Here is a 15,923-nt window from a genome sequence, read left to right as displayed (position 1 = left end):
TAGAAATCCTCCCCTCAGAGCTGTTAATGGGGAATTAAGAATGCTTTCATATCCATCAGGTAACCTGTTTTCAATTCATTTAACACAGGCCATGTGGATAGACATAAAGAACATGGACAAGGAAGGGACCAAATGGGGAAAAGAAAAGCTTTTACCAGCTTTTACCCATTTTATACCATCCCCTGGGCCTGGCCAAAGGAGGAAGGGGAACACGAAGAACAGTAAAACCACTGAGGGAGGCTCTTGGTGAGCTGTTCATTAAAGCCGGAAACCCGCCATTCAGCGTTGGTTAGGTTTTATTCCCCCTCTCTAGCTTTTTCTACCCCTCCAGTAATGTTCTTTATAAAACAATAATTAAATGAAACACACACTGAGGTATAAAATGGCACAGATGTACTTTATCCAGAGGGCTGTCTTGACCTTTGTGATCTGCCTGTGAATAACTTCTCAAATACCTACCACTGTTTCTTGAGTTTTGAAATAGGCACTAGTCCACTGCAAGAGAGTCACAAGAAAATGAATACTCTTAGGTGGTAGGATATGGAAAATAGTGCCTCCATTTAAAACAAAGCACCTAGAAAATACTTCTGAAACAGTTTGTGTCAAAGATGTCTAGTATATCTAAACAACATAGCCATCCCACACTCCTGCGAATAGCACCCTTCGAGTGGACAGGCAATGAAAGTGAAAAGTGACAAATTCCAAACAGTTAAAAGGAAACATTATTTATACAACACGCAACATGTGGAACTCACTGCAACAAAATTATCCCTGAGGCCAAGAGCTTAGCAAGATTATACATGTATGCTCACAACAAGACTATCCAGGGTTACAATAGTGAATAACGCAAAAACTAACAATAGTTTCAGATAAGATACAGACCCATTTGCTTCAGAGCATAAACCAACTTCTGGGAATGGTGTACAGTGGGGCGGGGTGTTAGAATGTCCATTCCCGGAGGGGCAGGTTATCCCATAACTACCTCCTGCAGTTTCTTGCACCTTCCTCTGAAGCAGCTGGTGCTAACCACTCTCAGAAAGAGCTTACTGGACTAGACAGATTGCTGGTCTGATCTAGTGTTCTTACGTTCCTTTAGAGCACAACACGCCGTCATATATCATCACCGTCTCTCCCCCATCCCCTCTCATTATAATAGGATGTGTTGGTATGTTACTGTACATAGCCCTGGTTCAGCAATGTACTTAAACGCACAAGCCTGCCCAAAACACTAGTTAATTGCTTGGTCGGTTAGTCTACGCTGAAACCTAAGCTGCAGCCGTTTCACTGCTCTGGTGCCGGAGCTAGCTAGATTGAAGCTCCCTCGGGTATGTCTACACCAGTTGCTATCATACTCTGTGACTGCAATGCAGACACACTCAGTATGTGAGGAGTGAAGCATTAAAATAAAACCTTTCAATAAAGAAAATGGGTTTGTGGAGAGATGAGAAGTGCTAATATCCCAGCTGAGCTCTTTCCTTTGGGCAAGAGAAACAATCTGAAGAATCCTCCCTCTATTAAACATCACTATCGTACAATAGCATGCCTGCAAACCTGCTAGTTGCCTTTTTTCCCTTTCAGACATATGAGAAACTCATTGTTGGCCTTGAGACCAGATGGCCTCACATTTCAGAATCTTCCCCTCACAGATCTGGACAGACATTTATTCCTAGATGCTAGTGATATTTGCGGACGCAGGACCTGTGCTCAAATATTTAAGTCCTTTCAAAATTATGAAAGTAACCAAGGATGCTTTGCTGTACATTTAATATATGGCACCTTTCATTCTGGAGAACCAAATTCCAAGGGGCTGTGAAGACAACAGGACAAATTCTGCCCGCAGTTACATCAGCTTAAGTCTAGAGGAACTCCAGTGACATCTACTGAGCTAGTCTAGATTTACACTGGTGCAAGTGTAGGCAGAATTTGACCCACAGCTGTTTATAGTAGCAAGCACTATTTTCCATCTCCATATTTTAAGATATCCCAGTGGTTAATGCTATAACAGTCTATGTGACCATGAGCTGAACCTTCCAATTTAGCCCTCCTCACCTGGAATATGTTCCTCAAGTCTCCACTCAGCTAGCTGTGGATTTACTCCTGCTTCTGTAGAAGTCAATGGGAGCAACTCATTGATTTCAATGGGAGCAGGAGTGAACCCCATATTTGCCAAACACTGGGTTACTCATAGAAGTTTCTTTCCCCTAAGGGCTGGACCAGATTCAGCGGAGCTAGATCAATTTATGACAGCAGAGAATTTGGCTCTCCATCAATCCAGTAATTATGTAAGCATGCTCAGCACGATAACATAGGCTTACTGATCTTGCCATAAGGTTTCCAGGCAGACATCATACAATAAATAACTCTGAGGATAATCCTAACGTTGGCTACTTACTGCTCTCATTGTAATCCCTGACTTGGAAAGGACTTTCCTCCTCAGAACTTGAAAGTCTCTCCTGTTTTCTCTAGCATCCAAAATGCTACAACATGGCAGGCCAGGCTTGCTTTATGACATTAGCAGAGGGTAAGCACAACTCGGTATGTTTCATATTAAATACACAGCTGACTGTTTTATTTCATAATCAAGAACAGATCAAAGCACCATCTTCCCCATGCTGCTTGGCCTCTCGACAGGAAGACAAAGGAGCTAGTTCTAGTCCTGGATTACACTGGCTTCTGCTAACTAAATCCCAGGGGAATGGGTGTCAGAACATCCCCCATAAGCAGGCTGCAGCTGTATCCTCCCAGCCACTGGGGTTTCTGCAGCTGGGCAGTATCATCAAAGAAGTGGGCAATGCTCGCTGAAGAGGACTCCTGGCTAGGAGATGTGCTGCTTCAGCAGAATTATCATGCAAAGGAGCTTCTGCACCTCCTGTGTCATGTGGCGGGAGGGGTAATTGGTGAGGCAGTCATGCATGGGGTGGGGATAGGTTAGAGAAAAGGCCACCGGATCCTCAGTTACTATAAATTCAATTGTCCTAACGCCCTGTGCAAGTGGCACCGAGAGGTTGCAGCCACAGGGAGTGGGCTGAAGGGATTATTACTCTGCGGCTCAATGCTCTGGCCCCAGCTAGGGGGTGTGTTTGCATCCTTAACCCTTTCATGCTTCACACTCACAAAGCCCAACTGCACTGAGTTTCTGCAGGGCGCAGGTAATGCTTTGAGCAAGTCTATGTGGTACATACGTGCCGTCCAAAAAATTCCTGTAGCAACTGCGTAGGAGCCTCTACAGCCCACGGCAGTGTAAAGTAGGGTCTATACACTATGTACAGAATCTCACGTGCTACACGGTACATTTAAGCCCTGTCCATACAACAGCTGAAACCATACCAGCAACATATATATTCTTGTAACATCTCAGGCCCATCCTTGCTACGTTATAAGAATATATATTATGGGGGGAGCTGGTGGTGAGTCTAGGTTGCCTACCGCTTCCTATTATAAAAGATAGTTGTGACCTTTTTTGTGAGAAGCTCTCAGACCTTCATTCTTTGTAGTAGGCCTTTGATATTCAGCCAGGGGAATCCCCATGGGCTACAGAAATGCCTTTTCTTTCTCCTAAGAAATTCCATTCAGGGTTGGCTGAGATATATGTAATTGTAGATTTTAAATCACCATTTCCCTTTTCTCACTTGCGTCCCTCAGGGAACTTTTGGCAGCCGGCCCAAATGGCTGATCACACGGTAGGCAGCTTCCAGAATAGCCAGAGCAGAGTGTGGAGAGAAGAGTGCCCATCCAGGCTGTACTCACCTACAAGTCCCTGGAACCAGCACAGGGCCCCAGTGGCCCGTTTACACATACACACTTATACCCCAGGGTACCGCATGGAGCAGAAGCTTGGCTCCCTTAACTACTAGGCAGAGAGAGAGAGAGAGAGACAGACAGACAGACAGACAGACATGGCAACACCCCCATTCCCAAATCCTGCAAATGGCACCAGACATCAACCCCACATTCCGGCAAGATGTGAGGCAGGAGCTCCCCCCACTCTGGGGGTTGGAGAGAGCAAGAGCCAAGCTGGAATGGGCTTCTTCCCAGACCCAGCACCTGGACTCAGCAATCCAATCCCCTCCCACCTTCCCACACCTGGAAAACAGCCTTCTCCTACCACTCACTCATGTTGGTCCTGTAGCTCACGGAGCAGCAGTCTGTGCCACAATGCTGAAGTCTTGGGATACAGATCCTGTTGATGATCCATGATTTGGGGAGTTGTTACAGTTGCATGCAACAGAATCTGTTTTTATCTTAACCTCCCCCCCCCCGCCCCAAAATTGCTCAATTACACACAAAATGCTGCTTTAAAAGAATGCATGCAGTGTTGTTGTAGCCATGGTGGTCCAAGGATATGAGAGAGACAAGGTGGGTGAGGTAATGTCTTTTATTGGACCAACTTCTGTTGGTGAGAGACTTTCACCAATAGAAGTTGGTCCAATAAAAGACATTACCACACCTACCTTGTACCTTTCAAAATAATGTTATTTATGTTGAAGAGTCAAGCACTTGAAAGTTACGAAGTGCCAGATTTAGGATTACAACCATAATCCGATGAAGTGAGCTGTAGCTCACGAAAGCTTGTGCTCAAATAAATTTGTTAGTCTCTAAGGTGCCACAAGTCCTCCTTTTCTTTTAACCATAATTCAGGTATGCATTATGGTATGGTCTTTACACAATCATACTATTATATCTAGGGTGACCAGACAGCAAGTGTGAAAAATCGGGACGGGGGTGGGCGGTAATAGGAGCCTATATGAGAAAAAGACCCAAAAATTTGGACTCTCCCTATAAAATCAGGACATCTGCTCACCCTAATTATATCTATAGGATCCTGCATTATTCTGCGTAGAGAATGGATGCCCACTGAGCCAGTAATTAAGGTTGCATGAGCCATCACACATGGTTTTCCTAATGGTACTTAACATTGCAACCTAAATAATGTTCTTTTAACATAGTGTGTGTGTGTTTTGAGTTTGTGGTGACTGGTTCTTCAGCTTCAGGAAGGCAATATAAGAGACTGGTCAGGCTGCTAGGAGGAAATCCAAGAAGGGATAGTTTTAAAATGTTTCCTTTGCAACAGCTGCTAAATATTTTAACAAATATTATGAAAATTCAGTTTTCTGAAGTTACTGTATTGAACTTGAAAACCAAGTCAGTCACTAAAATGTAAAACACGAGTCTTTCTACACTTTACATCCTACTCCAAGTGCAAATCTCAATGCATCCTTAATTATCGAGTCCCTATTGATGCTGCCATAATATATGTATATGTATTTCCCCCACTATATTTTCCTCCCCAACATTGTACCAAGGTCCCCCAGTGCTAGCAACGGTGCCTCTCCTCAGCAAGGCAAGCAAAACAAATTTGGAGATTCCAGGTCAAGGTGTTTTGGTGACATGATGAACCAAAAAACCGCTAAGAATATTTTTCAGAAGAGTCAACAAGCTACTGCCACTCCATAATACAAAACAAAGACAAACCTGGAAAGTATCAAGAGTTACGTGGCTTTTCCCCCCTTGCCTCCTGGTTTCCTAAACCACCTAAATACAATCAATTATATTATTTCAGTTCAAATGCTCTTGTTGCCTCTGCTCTTTCTAAACCTTCCCTTTTTGCCAAGCAGCAGGATCAGCGAGACTTAACCTCCCACATGACTTCAAATTCTCTGGCAATTAGAACAAGGCCTCTTGAGTGCCTCTGTGAAAGCCCAGATGTATTTCAAGGGGGAAAGGAGATTTCTGGTTATTTAAGCATTAGCAGCTAGTCTCACTTACACCTTCAACTACTGAAAAGAATGACCAGCTCCAAACTCTGTGTAGTGATTCGTGCAGAATTGGGGTACTGGGGAGGGAAATTCAGCTATTTCAAGTGGGCTATTTCAGTTTGTATTCAGCATTGCAAATGAACAGCTGAGTCCATGAAAAACAGGCCTACCAGCCAAACAACTGTGACTCAAAGCCAGCCATAGATTACTTTAACATATTTGAGCCTGATCCTTAGCTGGTGCAAACTGAATAAGTCAATGGAGTCATGCTAACTGACGCTAGCTGAAGATCTGGCCCTATATGTATAACTATGGAATGCAGTCAAAACAAGACACAGAACCATGTCTCACAGGACTGTTTCTATGGCTCAGCACAGAGAGAGGATTTATTGGTGTCACACGGTGCATCAGTAAATGGCTTTAACTGTTAGGGGGTTTATTTTTGTTTTCTGGTGTAAACTTCTAAGGACATGGAGACAATCTGGGGCAGATTCTCAGTACAACTGTAAAAGCCAGCCAGCCAGCAACAACATTTATAATTTATCCTATGTTCTGATAAAGGGACATACATGGCCAGCTAATTTGCTGGATTGTTTCCGAAAAGACCTTTTATTTCCATTTCATTTTCTCCTCTCTGACCAGCTCTGTTGCTGCAAGTTAGAGACACTGCTCATCTCTCCCAGCTTAATCCCTTTCACCTTTTACAACCACATTCACCCCCTACTCTCCACTGGCCTGGATTTGAACCTATAAATGTCTGAGGAATTTCACCTTCCCCTGAAGTCAGCAGGAGTTGCGGGCTCTCAGCATGGTGAAGGATCAGACTCCTGTTTCCTACCTTTTTTGAAACACCTATGTGTGTCGGAGTCCTGCCTTATTCTGATTGATTGAAATCTACAAGAGAATAATTATTCTCTGTCTCCTGATAATATGAAATGTGTATTCGTGGCTCAGGTTCCTATGGGGTCCCTTTGAGACTGATCCTAAATGTCAAGAAAAATTTCTGAATCTCTGAACTCTGTAATGGTTTAACTACATTGTAAAATATTTTTTATCTGGGTGCTAGTGAGGGACAAATTCTACTGAAAAACAGGGCAAATCCACTCCTGTCCTCAAATTGAATGTTTCGCTGAGGTGGAGGAATTTGGCCCAGAGTATTAAAATAAAGATCCTCCACTGATGTAAATCAGCATAGCTCAATTGACTTCAGTAGCTGACTTCTACCAGCTGAGACTCTGGCCCACTAACCGTTTCTGACTTTCCCCACATCATATTTTCCAACAGTTTTTGATTTTTACTTGGAAAATGATCAACTCTGTCCTACTCATCACCTTGGCAGTATAGATCTGAACAAACTAAAACAAATCACACACGTATGCTACACTCCCCGATTACGTTCAAAAATTACTCCAAAGCAAAGTGTGTTTTAAATGTGGATTTACTGTACAGCTAGCAGAGATGTCGCTATCTAGATAATGTATAGATCAGCAAAGAAATCAGATTTTATTAATGTTCTCAGTGCTGACACCTGATGTATCAGGAGAAAGGAAAGTGCTGTGCTCAGATCCAGACGAGTTGATTCATTCTTCCGTTTCCTAAATATTGTATAACAAAATACTCTTAAGCCCTCTGTAAGTCGCAAGAACATCACACAAACTGAGGGAACACAAGAGGAAGTTCCCCAACTTTTAGAATAGACAGAGAAGCAACTTCTGAAACCTGGTACAGTCACAGGATTTCAGTGCCAGTGCAAATATGTGGTAGGTATTTATTTTACAGAAGTTCTTTTTAGTTACAGAGGAAGGAGGGTGCTGCCGTTTTCCCACCAGGGGCCATTGGAATAAATCTATTGCAACTGTGTTTAGGAATAACCTTTTCTAGCTTTTTGATTTTAAACACCATTGTTATTTTGTATGTGTTGGTGTATATATGTATTCAGTCTCTATCTAAATGTGGCTTTCCTGCCCTCTAGTTAACACCACAGCACTATGAGGAGGTAGCTACAGTTGACTGGTTGAGTATTATTAATGTATTTTTAATGGTGACAGTAGCACCCGGAGTACTTTGGAGTACCCATCTGTCTAGGGTTTTGTATGATCATCCCATCATTATGTGGTCCAGATGCCTTCCACAAAAAGTAAACACACACAAGATCTCCCTCTCTCTTCCGGCCCTGCCAGCAAGACAAGCTTAATGTTATTTTTTTTATTTTATTTTATTTATTTTTAATTATAATAAATATATAAGGCCAGATCCTCCACTGATGTAAATTGGTGTGGCTCCATTGACTTCACTGGAGTCACTGTGCTGATTTATACCAGCTGAGGATCTGGCCCAAAAAGCACCAGGATGCATTAATAAAACAACACATTTCTTTTATAACTAAACCAAATCCCCATTACCTTTAGTGTAACCTTGCAGTGCAGAGGAGTCCAGTTTATCCTGTAGCACTCTGTGCCAGCAGAGGGACCAGGTTCGAGGGAGATCTCCAGATCCGCCGTCGCATCCCAGGTATAGCAGAACTCCGTCTTGTTCAGCCAGCACAAGTTCTTCACAAAGGGCTGCTCCATGTCTGGGAAGTTGCCCACATTGATTTCCACCAGGGTCTTCTCCTCGCTCAGGGTCTGCAGGACAAGGGATTGGGACTTTCGCTCCCAGATGAGACCACTGGTGCTCCCTCTCAAGATCCAGTTCTTGTTTGGCTGGTCCACCACTTGCCAGTAGATAATTCCGATGGTCATCACGAAGAAGACAGCCACCCCAAGGCAGGCAATAGCTCCCTTCCAGGTCTCATTCATCTCCTTGAGCCCAGAGTCCCACGTCACCTCTGGGATCGGACTCTGGTTCCTGGGACGAGCATGGGGCATTTTACACAAAATTATTAAAGCAATCTTGCAAGGAAACCTTCTGCTTCAGGACACGGAGCTCTCTCTTTCGGAACCTGCTGGGAAGCTCTCTTTAACTTTGGTTATTTCCCCCTCCTCTCCAAAAATAACTTCACAACTTCCCCCTCCCAGAAATAAAAACAAGTAAACCCACTTCTTAAAGCTTTCTTCACCACTCAGCACATGTTGCTAAAGGGGAAGTTATTCTAGCCAGCAGTGCACTAGCTGCATAAAGGGAGAGTGCCTGCAAAATATAGCTGTAAACGTGTGGTGTCAGATCCATCCCCCCTGCCAGATTTGTCCCAGGTGCTTGAGCTGTGACGTTTCTCTGGCATGCCAGACTGTGCCTAATCAGGAACACTGTCTGTGGCCCTATAGAGACAAACATGCATTGAAAAGCTTGGATCCTGTATATAACCATTAGATTGGGAGTAAGGGAGGGGGGAGCGGGCAGCAGCAGCTGTATAGGGAAAATGCAGCGTTCAAGTCTCCACGCAGCTTTGGGTTCAAGCTTGCAATGCAGCGTTAAGGGGACATGTGGTGCAGAGAAGATCACAGTGGATATTTGCTGATTATAAAGAGAAGGGTGTGAATGGGATTCCCCAAAAGTGCAAGTCACTCAGGTAAAGTTTAACAAGTTCTTTAGCCCTCCCTCCCCCAAATAGAAGCGTTAGATTAATCTACCTGTTGCGTAGTAAAAACTGGAAGCTGTCTGTAAAGCATAATTTCATTCAAAACCTCATGTGGTGTAGATCAGTGTAGTACCCTTGATGCCCATGGAGATATGCTCATTTACACCAGCGGAGGATCAGCTCCGTTCTCTTTACAAGTGCTCGGCACTCAGTTGGGTTTCCTGCATGTGAAATAACATTTGTTTCAAAGGAAAAGCATTGCTTGGCTTTTTTCCTTCTCTCAAAGAGAAACACTAATACGAGCACATCTGCTCAGGTTTAGGTGAAGTCTCTGTGAAAGTCACTTCCCTGTAACAGTGGCATTAACGCACGCTGACCCATGTCACGCAGGGCTATTAATCTTCGGAAGTCTGGCCCGGCTCAGATGACTGGGTCCGGGAAATAAAGCTGAATCTTTTCGCCGCACTCACTCTGTCACACTTCCTATTCACCAGGGGCATGCCTGGGCCTACAATGTTATTTATATTTATTTTGCACAGCCTTTGAACTAAGATGCTATATATGAGCGTGGTGTTACGGGTATCTGTTCTTCGCAGGACATTTCAATTTCTGCATGGTGGCATTGCCATGAAAAGACAAGATGCCGTCTCCCTGACTTAAAAAGAGGCATAAACACAAACACAGACTGGCTGGGTTTAGTCAGGTACCTGTGGCCCCCCCAGCTCCACTTGCAGCACTCAAAGGCCCGATTCTCCGCTCGCGCTAGTTTCCACAGAGAGCATGATTCATTTCGTCTCCCTAAGGCAGGTAAAAATTAATTGGCTTGTTTCCCAAACGTTACCTTTTCACGTAAGCAGTTGTCACCGACGCCCGGATGTCATGTGACCGCTAACGAGCTGGTTTTGATTCCCAGTACATTTCCAGGAAGAGTTCCAAGTGCTGGCTTTATCCTATAAATCCCACATGGTTTGGGACCCAGTTACCTAAGGGACCACCTGTCTCCCACACCATGCTGCCACTGTGGAGACCGGCATGTCTGAGGGCAATTGATAACAAACAAATGCAAGTGGATAGGAGGGCATTTTCTTTGACAGGATCTCTTGAATTTACTTCCCTGCTTGGTCCAGCAAAGACTGGATTCATTCACTTCCAGGCAGGCTGCTAAGCCTCTTTTCTCCTAGGCATTTAGGCTCAGATCCAGCAAAGCATTTAAGTGGGAACTTAATTTTAAGCATGTGACTGGTCCCACTGACTTCAGCTAGATTACTGGTATGCTTAACTTTAAGTGCTTTCCTGGATCAGGGCCATAGTGGGGCTGGGGGGCTCCAAAGGGGAGAGGCCGGAGATGGAAGGGTGAATTATATGAAGTCTCTCACTATAGGATGCAGTTGGAGAGAATGTCTTTAATCTGTTCTGTGGGAGTCTATTTGAAAAAAGGCCTCTGGAAGTCTGATGAATCAGCATATTGTCGTGAAATTTTCTTTTTAGGTTTTCTAATGGAGTGCTTTACACTTTGAGAGGTGGATAGAGGAGTGCTGGAAATGTGCCAGAGATGACTAAATAAAATCAAATACGGCTTCGAGGACTTCGCTACTTTATGCGTAATGCATCTCTCCAAACTCAGGCTCCATCTTCACTGCAAAGAGTGTGTTTACACTGAGATATTCCAACACAGTCTAAAATCCTGGCAGAGACAAGGGATTATATTTTTTACCTCGTTGTAGCTAGTCAAGGTCAACCTTGTACCTTCCACCTATGGATGACTTTGGTTAGCTACATTAGACTCCCTGTGCCTTGTCTCCTCTAGGATTTGACATCAAATTAGTGATCTCAGTGCAAACACACACCTTTTATCTGCCGTGAAGCCAAAGCCTCATACTCAAAGCTTTCATACATACCCTCACACTCTATATCTGTATTCTGTACTCTGTAGGCCAGATCCTTGGAAGGTGCAAATTCTCATAGCTCCATTGGCTGCAATGTAACTAATCCAATGTATACCTGCTGAGAATCTGGCCCAATAATTCACTCTCTCATTTTAATCTAGATTTTGAGCTCTTCAGGACAAGGGCTGTGGTTGTTACATGTTTTATCATGTGCCTGGAATATATTTGGTTGGTTAAAATATTATTATGTTGGTCAAGCCATTTCCTATCGGTTCGATTTAAATAATAAATACCCAGCTCTGACATAGTGCTTTTCATCAGTCGATCGCAACACGCTTTACAAATAAGTGGCTGATTTTGTTAGCCACATGGCCACCAGTGATCATATCACAGCTAGGGTGACCAGATGTCCCGATTTTATAGGGACAGTCCTGATATTTGGGTTTTTTTCTTATATAGGCACCTATTACCCCCCACCCCCATCCCGATTTTTCACATTTGCTATCTGGTCACCCTAATCACAGCTTTCATAGCATGTGATAGTGTGCCCATGTCTGTATTTCAACAGCCTTTTATAAAGGTTCAGAAGAATCCTTTGAAAGGAGCAAAACTCCTTTGAAATACCCATGGAAGTTAGCTGGGAATTACAAAAAAAAAGTGTATGGAAACTGAATAGTGTATATTCACGTTGTGCGCTCTTTGGGTTGGGTACATGTTATGTGGTATGTTTCTGTGTCTTCATTAGCTAAGTGCAATTCTTGGAATCAGGTGGTTAGTGCAAATACTAGAGAGACAAGCTGGTAGTGAGCTACCCTGAAGAAGAGCTCTGTGTAGGTCGAAAGATTGTCTCTCTCTCTCGCCAACAGAAGTTGGTCAATAAAAGATCTTACCTCCCCCACCTTATAGCTAATATCCTGGGACCGACACGGCTACCACCGACACGGCTACCACAACACTGCATAGAGCAAATACTCACAGTTATGGATTTGAGATGTGCTGGCTGCAAACATCCTGTAGCATTTGTTTAAAAATTCACTGTTCGGATGAACAAACCTGTAGGTATGCACACAAGGGGCACAAACACTGTCATTTTGATATCCAAACAAATATTCACAGAAACGTTTCTTGCCGCACTCGCGCAGCTCTAATCAAGAGAAAGGGGAAAACTAATTAAAATGTGAGGTGACACAGAGAAACAGTTGTAATTGCGTATTGACACCTAAGCGCAGACTCTGATCCTGCAATCTGCAATGCTTAGGCAGAATGCCGTGCTGGCATCAAGTCCCACTGTCTTCAATGGATGATTGTGCAACAGTCTGCCCACCTGCCCTAAGGGATGAGGAACACATTCAGTGCGCTAATGAAGACTTCACTCCTGGGTACACAGCCCCAGAGAGATGATAAAACAGAGGCTCTCCATCCATGGAGGAGGAAGGAGCAATGGAAGGTCACCTGGCTAGGACATGGAGTCTAAGCTATTTTGAATTTCTTTTTATTTGTATTGTTTTTATTTTGTGATTTTTTTTCTTTGTTGTCAATCCCACACCAAATAAACCTTATTTTGTTTACGGTACCTGGAACAATTCTCTGGGGACAGGGATTGCTGGACACAGCTACGGAAAGGGAACTGGCTTCAGACCATAATGAAGGCTGAGTCAACGAAAAAGTAACCTCAGATCCAGAGGGGAGAGACAGAGATAAGCATCTGTCATAACCATACAGCTAAGGGTAGCCTAGCATTCTTCCTTACTTGTAAGGGGTTAAGAAGCTCAAATAACCTGGCACCTGACCAAAAGGACCAATGGGGAAAGAAGATACTTTCAAATCTTGGGGGGGTGAGGGGGGCAGGAAGGCTTTGTTTTGTTTGTTCTCTTCGGAAGCAAGAAGCACCAGGTCAGAAAACTCCTTCTCCTATAAACCATCCTAAAAGTCTCTCATATTACAAAAATTGTAAGTAAAAGCCAGGCAAGGCATGTTAGATTATCTTTTGTTCTGCTTGTGAATTTTTCCTTTGCTGGAGGGAGGTTTATTCCTGTTTTTTGTAACTTTGAAACTAAGCCTAGAGGAAGTTCTACTGTGTTTTTGAATCTTTTGTTACCCTATAAAGTTATTTTCCATCCTGATTTTACAGAGGTGATTTTTACCTTTTTTTTAAAGTAAAATCCTTCTTTTAAGAACCTGAATGATTTCTCTATTGTCCTAAGACCCAGGGGTTTGGGTCTGTGATCACTTTGTAACCAATTGGTTAGGATTTTATTCTCAAGCCTCCCCAGGAAAGGGGGTGTAAGGGCTTGGGGGGATATTTTGGGGGAATAGAAAAGTGGTCCTTTCCCTGATTCTTTGTTAAATCACTTGGTGGTGGCAGCATACCCTCCAAGGGCAAAGAATTTGAGCCTTGGGGAAGTTTTAACCTAAGCTGGTAGATATAAGCTTAGGGGGTCTTTCATGCGGGTCCCCACATCTGTACCCTAGAGTTCAGAGTGGGGAGGGAACCCTGACAGCATCCAATCAAAAGCAGAGGAACCATGAGGGCCTGCCCACGAGAGGAACAAGAACTGGTATAAGTCAGCGTGGGCACAGGGAGAACTTGGTAGTTGCAGGGCCCACCTTTTCAACTGGCCACCTTAACCAAAAAATAACTGAAACCAACATTTTTTTATGCAGTAACATATCCCAAATAAACCACACCTCAGAGAAGAGCGAAACAAACTCCCTCTCTCTCCAGAAATGATAGCCACTCCTACCTCACAAACACTGAATTAAAAAGAAAACTCACAGCTTTGAGCTTGGCTCTGAAGGATATTGCAGAATTGCATGTATCAAGGTAGAGACGATTCCATAGTCACAGACTTTTGATGGAAGAGGCCTTACCAAGTTATGCCGTCAGGTGGCCAGCAGTTCCATCCTGCAGATTTTAGTAGCCACAGCACAAGACAGGGCAGCACACAATGCTTCAGGCAGAGCAGTCCGGTGTTATCCAAGGCCTCAAAACACTACCAGTGATATCCTGAAATGCACTTGCTGAGCAACAGGCAGCTACTGCAGCTGTCAGAGACAATGTGTCAGTGATGCTTGTGGGTGGATGCCCTTGAACAATCGTGCTGCTGGGCTCTACAAGAGCCGTGAGTGGTTTTCAATGACAGTCCTAAAATGAAATACCTTACAGCCATCCAGCATAAAAGTCATGCAGATACATATCTACTGCAGGAGGGTCCGTGAGAAAAGGAGGGTGCCACATAGCGGTGCAGATCATTGTTGGGTCCATGCTGGCTGACAGCAATTCGAAAATGGCGCGAGCCAGCCCCGAAAGGAAGTATGGGGCAGAGACAGCAGAAACATGGGGCCTGTTTATTACAAACCATAATGCAAGTCAGTCCTTAACAAAGAGCCCCAAACACAGTCATTTCCCACACCCAGGGTATATAGGGTTTTATGACTCTGCTCATCCCACCGGGCACCCCCACCAGTTTCTCTGCTGGGAGTCCCTCCATACCATGCTCCGGTGTTGTCTGCCACACCTAGGCTCCTTGTTGGTCCTCTTTTGTTGCTCTGCCAGGACAGCCACCCCAATCCTTCTAGCTGGAGTGCAGCCCTGCTCTTCCCAGCAGGAACCCCCACCCGACCCCAGCATCTCTGCCGGGAGAGCCTCCTCACCAGGAGAGCACCCCTCACTCCCCAGGCCCGCTCACTGTTCCCCTTGGTCCAGCTCTCCATTGTGGAGACATCAGCCCCTGCATTGCTCCCCTGGCTTCAGCCCTCTCCGTCCCTTGGCTTCAGCTCCCTGGCTTAGAGCCAGCAGGCAGCAGCTGCTCCTGCTCCTCCTCCTCCTGCTGCCTGCAGCTGTCTCCAGCCCCGCCTTGGGGAGGTCAGCTGCAATCCTCCCCTGCCCCCCTTGCTGCTCTCCTTGCCTTCAGCCTTCACCCCCAGAAACACGTTCTGGCTCTAGCAGCTCCTATCTGCCTTTTCTGACTGACTCTGGCAGCCATCACCCAGGAGGTTGGTTGGTCGGTCGGTCACAGTCTCTCTCTTCTTCATCCTCCTCTCCTCTTCAGCACCCAGGTTCCCTCATCCTTTATAATTCCACATGCTGCTCCCGCCCTCTTAATTGGCCAAACTGGGAGCCCCTGTCCTGGCATAAGGGGAACTGGGCCTACTTCATTCACAGGAGCCGGCCACCCTGTGACAACCCCTTTTAAAATTTCTCTCCTAGTTTTCACTTTTCTTCTGCTGCTCTAACTTTTTAACAGTTGAGAGAGTTTTGAAACAAGAAAGAAAGAAAGAATCCTGCTGGAAATCCTTCATTCTATTGCATTCAGAGGGGGTGGGAGGGTCAAGTCTCAAAATTAAAAAAAAATATGGAAAATTTTCAAAAATCCAAGAAATGGTTCTGCTTTACAACTGTTATTCCTTTTTTTTTTTTTTTTTTTTGGACCAGTTCTAATCAGGACATCCCAATGTATTTGCCCCTCTTGAGAGCCAGAGGATTGTTTTCCGATGTGCATGGAAAGATGAGCGCATGAAGGTTGAGTGTGTGTGCTGCACAGGGGATATGAAGGTGGAGCCTGGGTGTGTGGGTGAATGGTGTGTAGAGGATTGCGGTGTGCACAGGTTGTATGATAGTCAGGGATGAAGGAAGTGATTTTGTTTGGGGTATTTGTATAGAAGGGTGTGGTCTGGATGTGTGTAATTAAATTGTTCCTCAGTCTTCATCAGATCTGTATTCTATCATTCAGTACATTATCACTTTTCAACAAACAGTATAAA

General features: G+C 44.5%; 1 protein-coding gene across 5 annotated transcripts in view; it reads right to left on the bottom strand.

Annotated features, from left to right (window-relative positions):
* The window catches only part of LOC140912529 (SITS-binding protein), a 73,375-nt gene extending 63,109 nt beyond the window's left edge, over nucleotides 1-10,266 (bottom strand). Inside the window, exons 1-3 of one of the 5 annotated variants that reach the window (XM_073347042.2) lie at nucleotides 9,981-10,266; nucleotides 9,326-9,494; nucleotides 8,159-8,603 (exon numbers count right to left, since the gene is read on the bottom strand). In XM_073347042.2, the coding sequence (XP_073203143.1) occupies nucleotides 8,159-8,603; nucleotides 9,326-9,372 (492 nt within the window). In that variant the 5' untranslated portion in view covers nucleotides 9,373-9,494; nucleotides 9,981-10,266. The remainder of the gene's footprint in view (nucleotides 1-8,158; nucleotides 8,604-9,325; nucleotides 9,495-9,980) is intronic. The other 4 variants (XM_073347040.2, XM_073347036.2, XM_073347041.2 and 1 more) reach the window with 4 other exon arrangements.
* Between the last annotated feature and the right edge of the window lie 5,657 nt (nucleotides 10,267-15,923).

The sequence above is a fragment of the Lepidochelys kempii genome, chromosome 6 (genome assembly GCF_965140285.1).
Source record: "Lepidochelys kempii isolate rLepKem1 chromosome 6, rLepKem1.hap1, whole genome shotgun sequence".
Taxonomy (NCBI): Eukaryota; Metazoa; Chordata; order Testudines; family Cheloniidae; genus Lepidochelys; species Lepidochelys kempii.
Note: the sequence above shows the minus strand (reverse complement) of the source record. Positions and strands in the feature narration are given on the sequence as shown.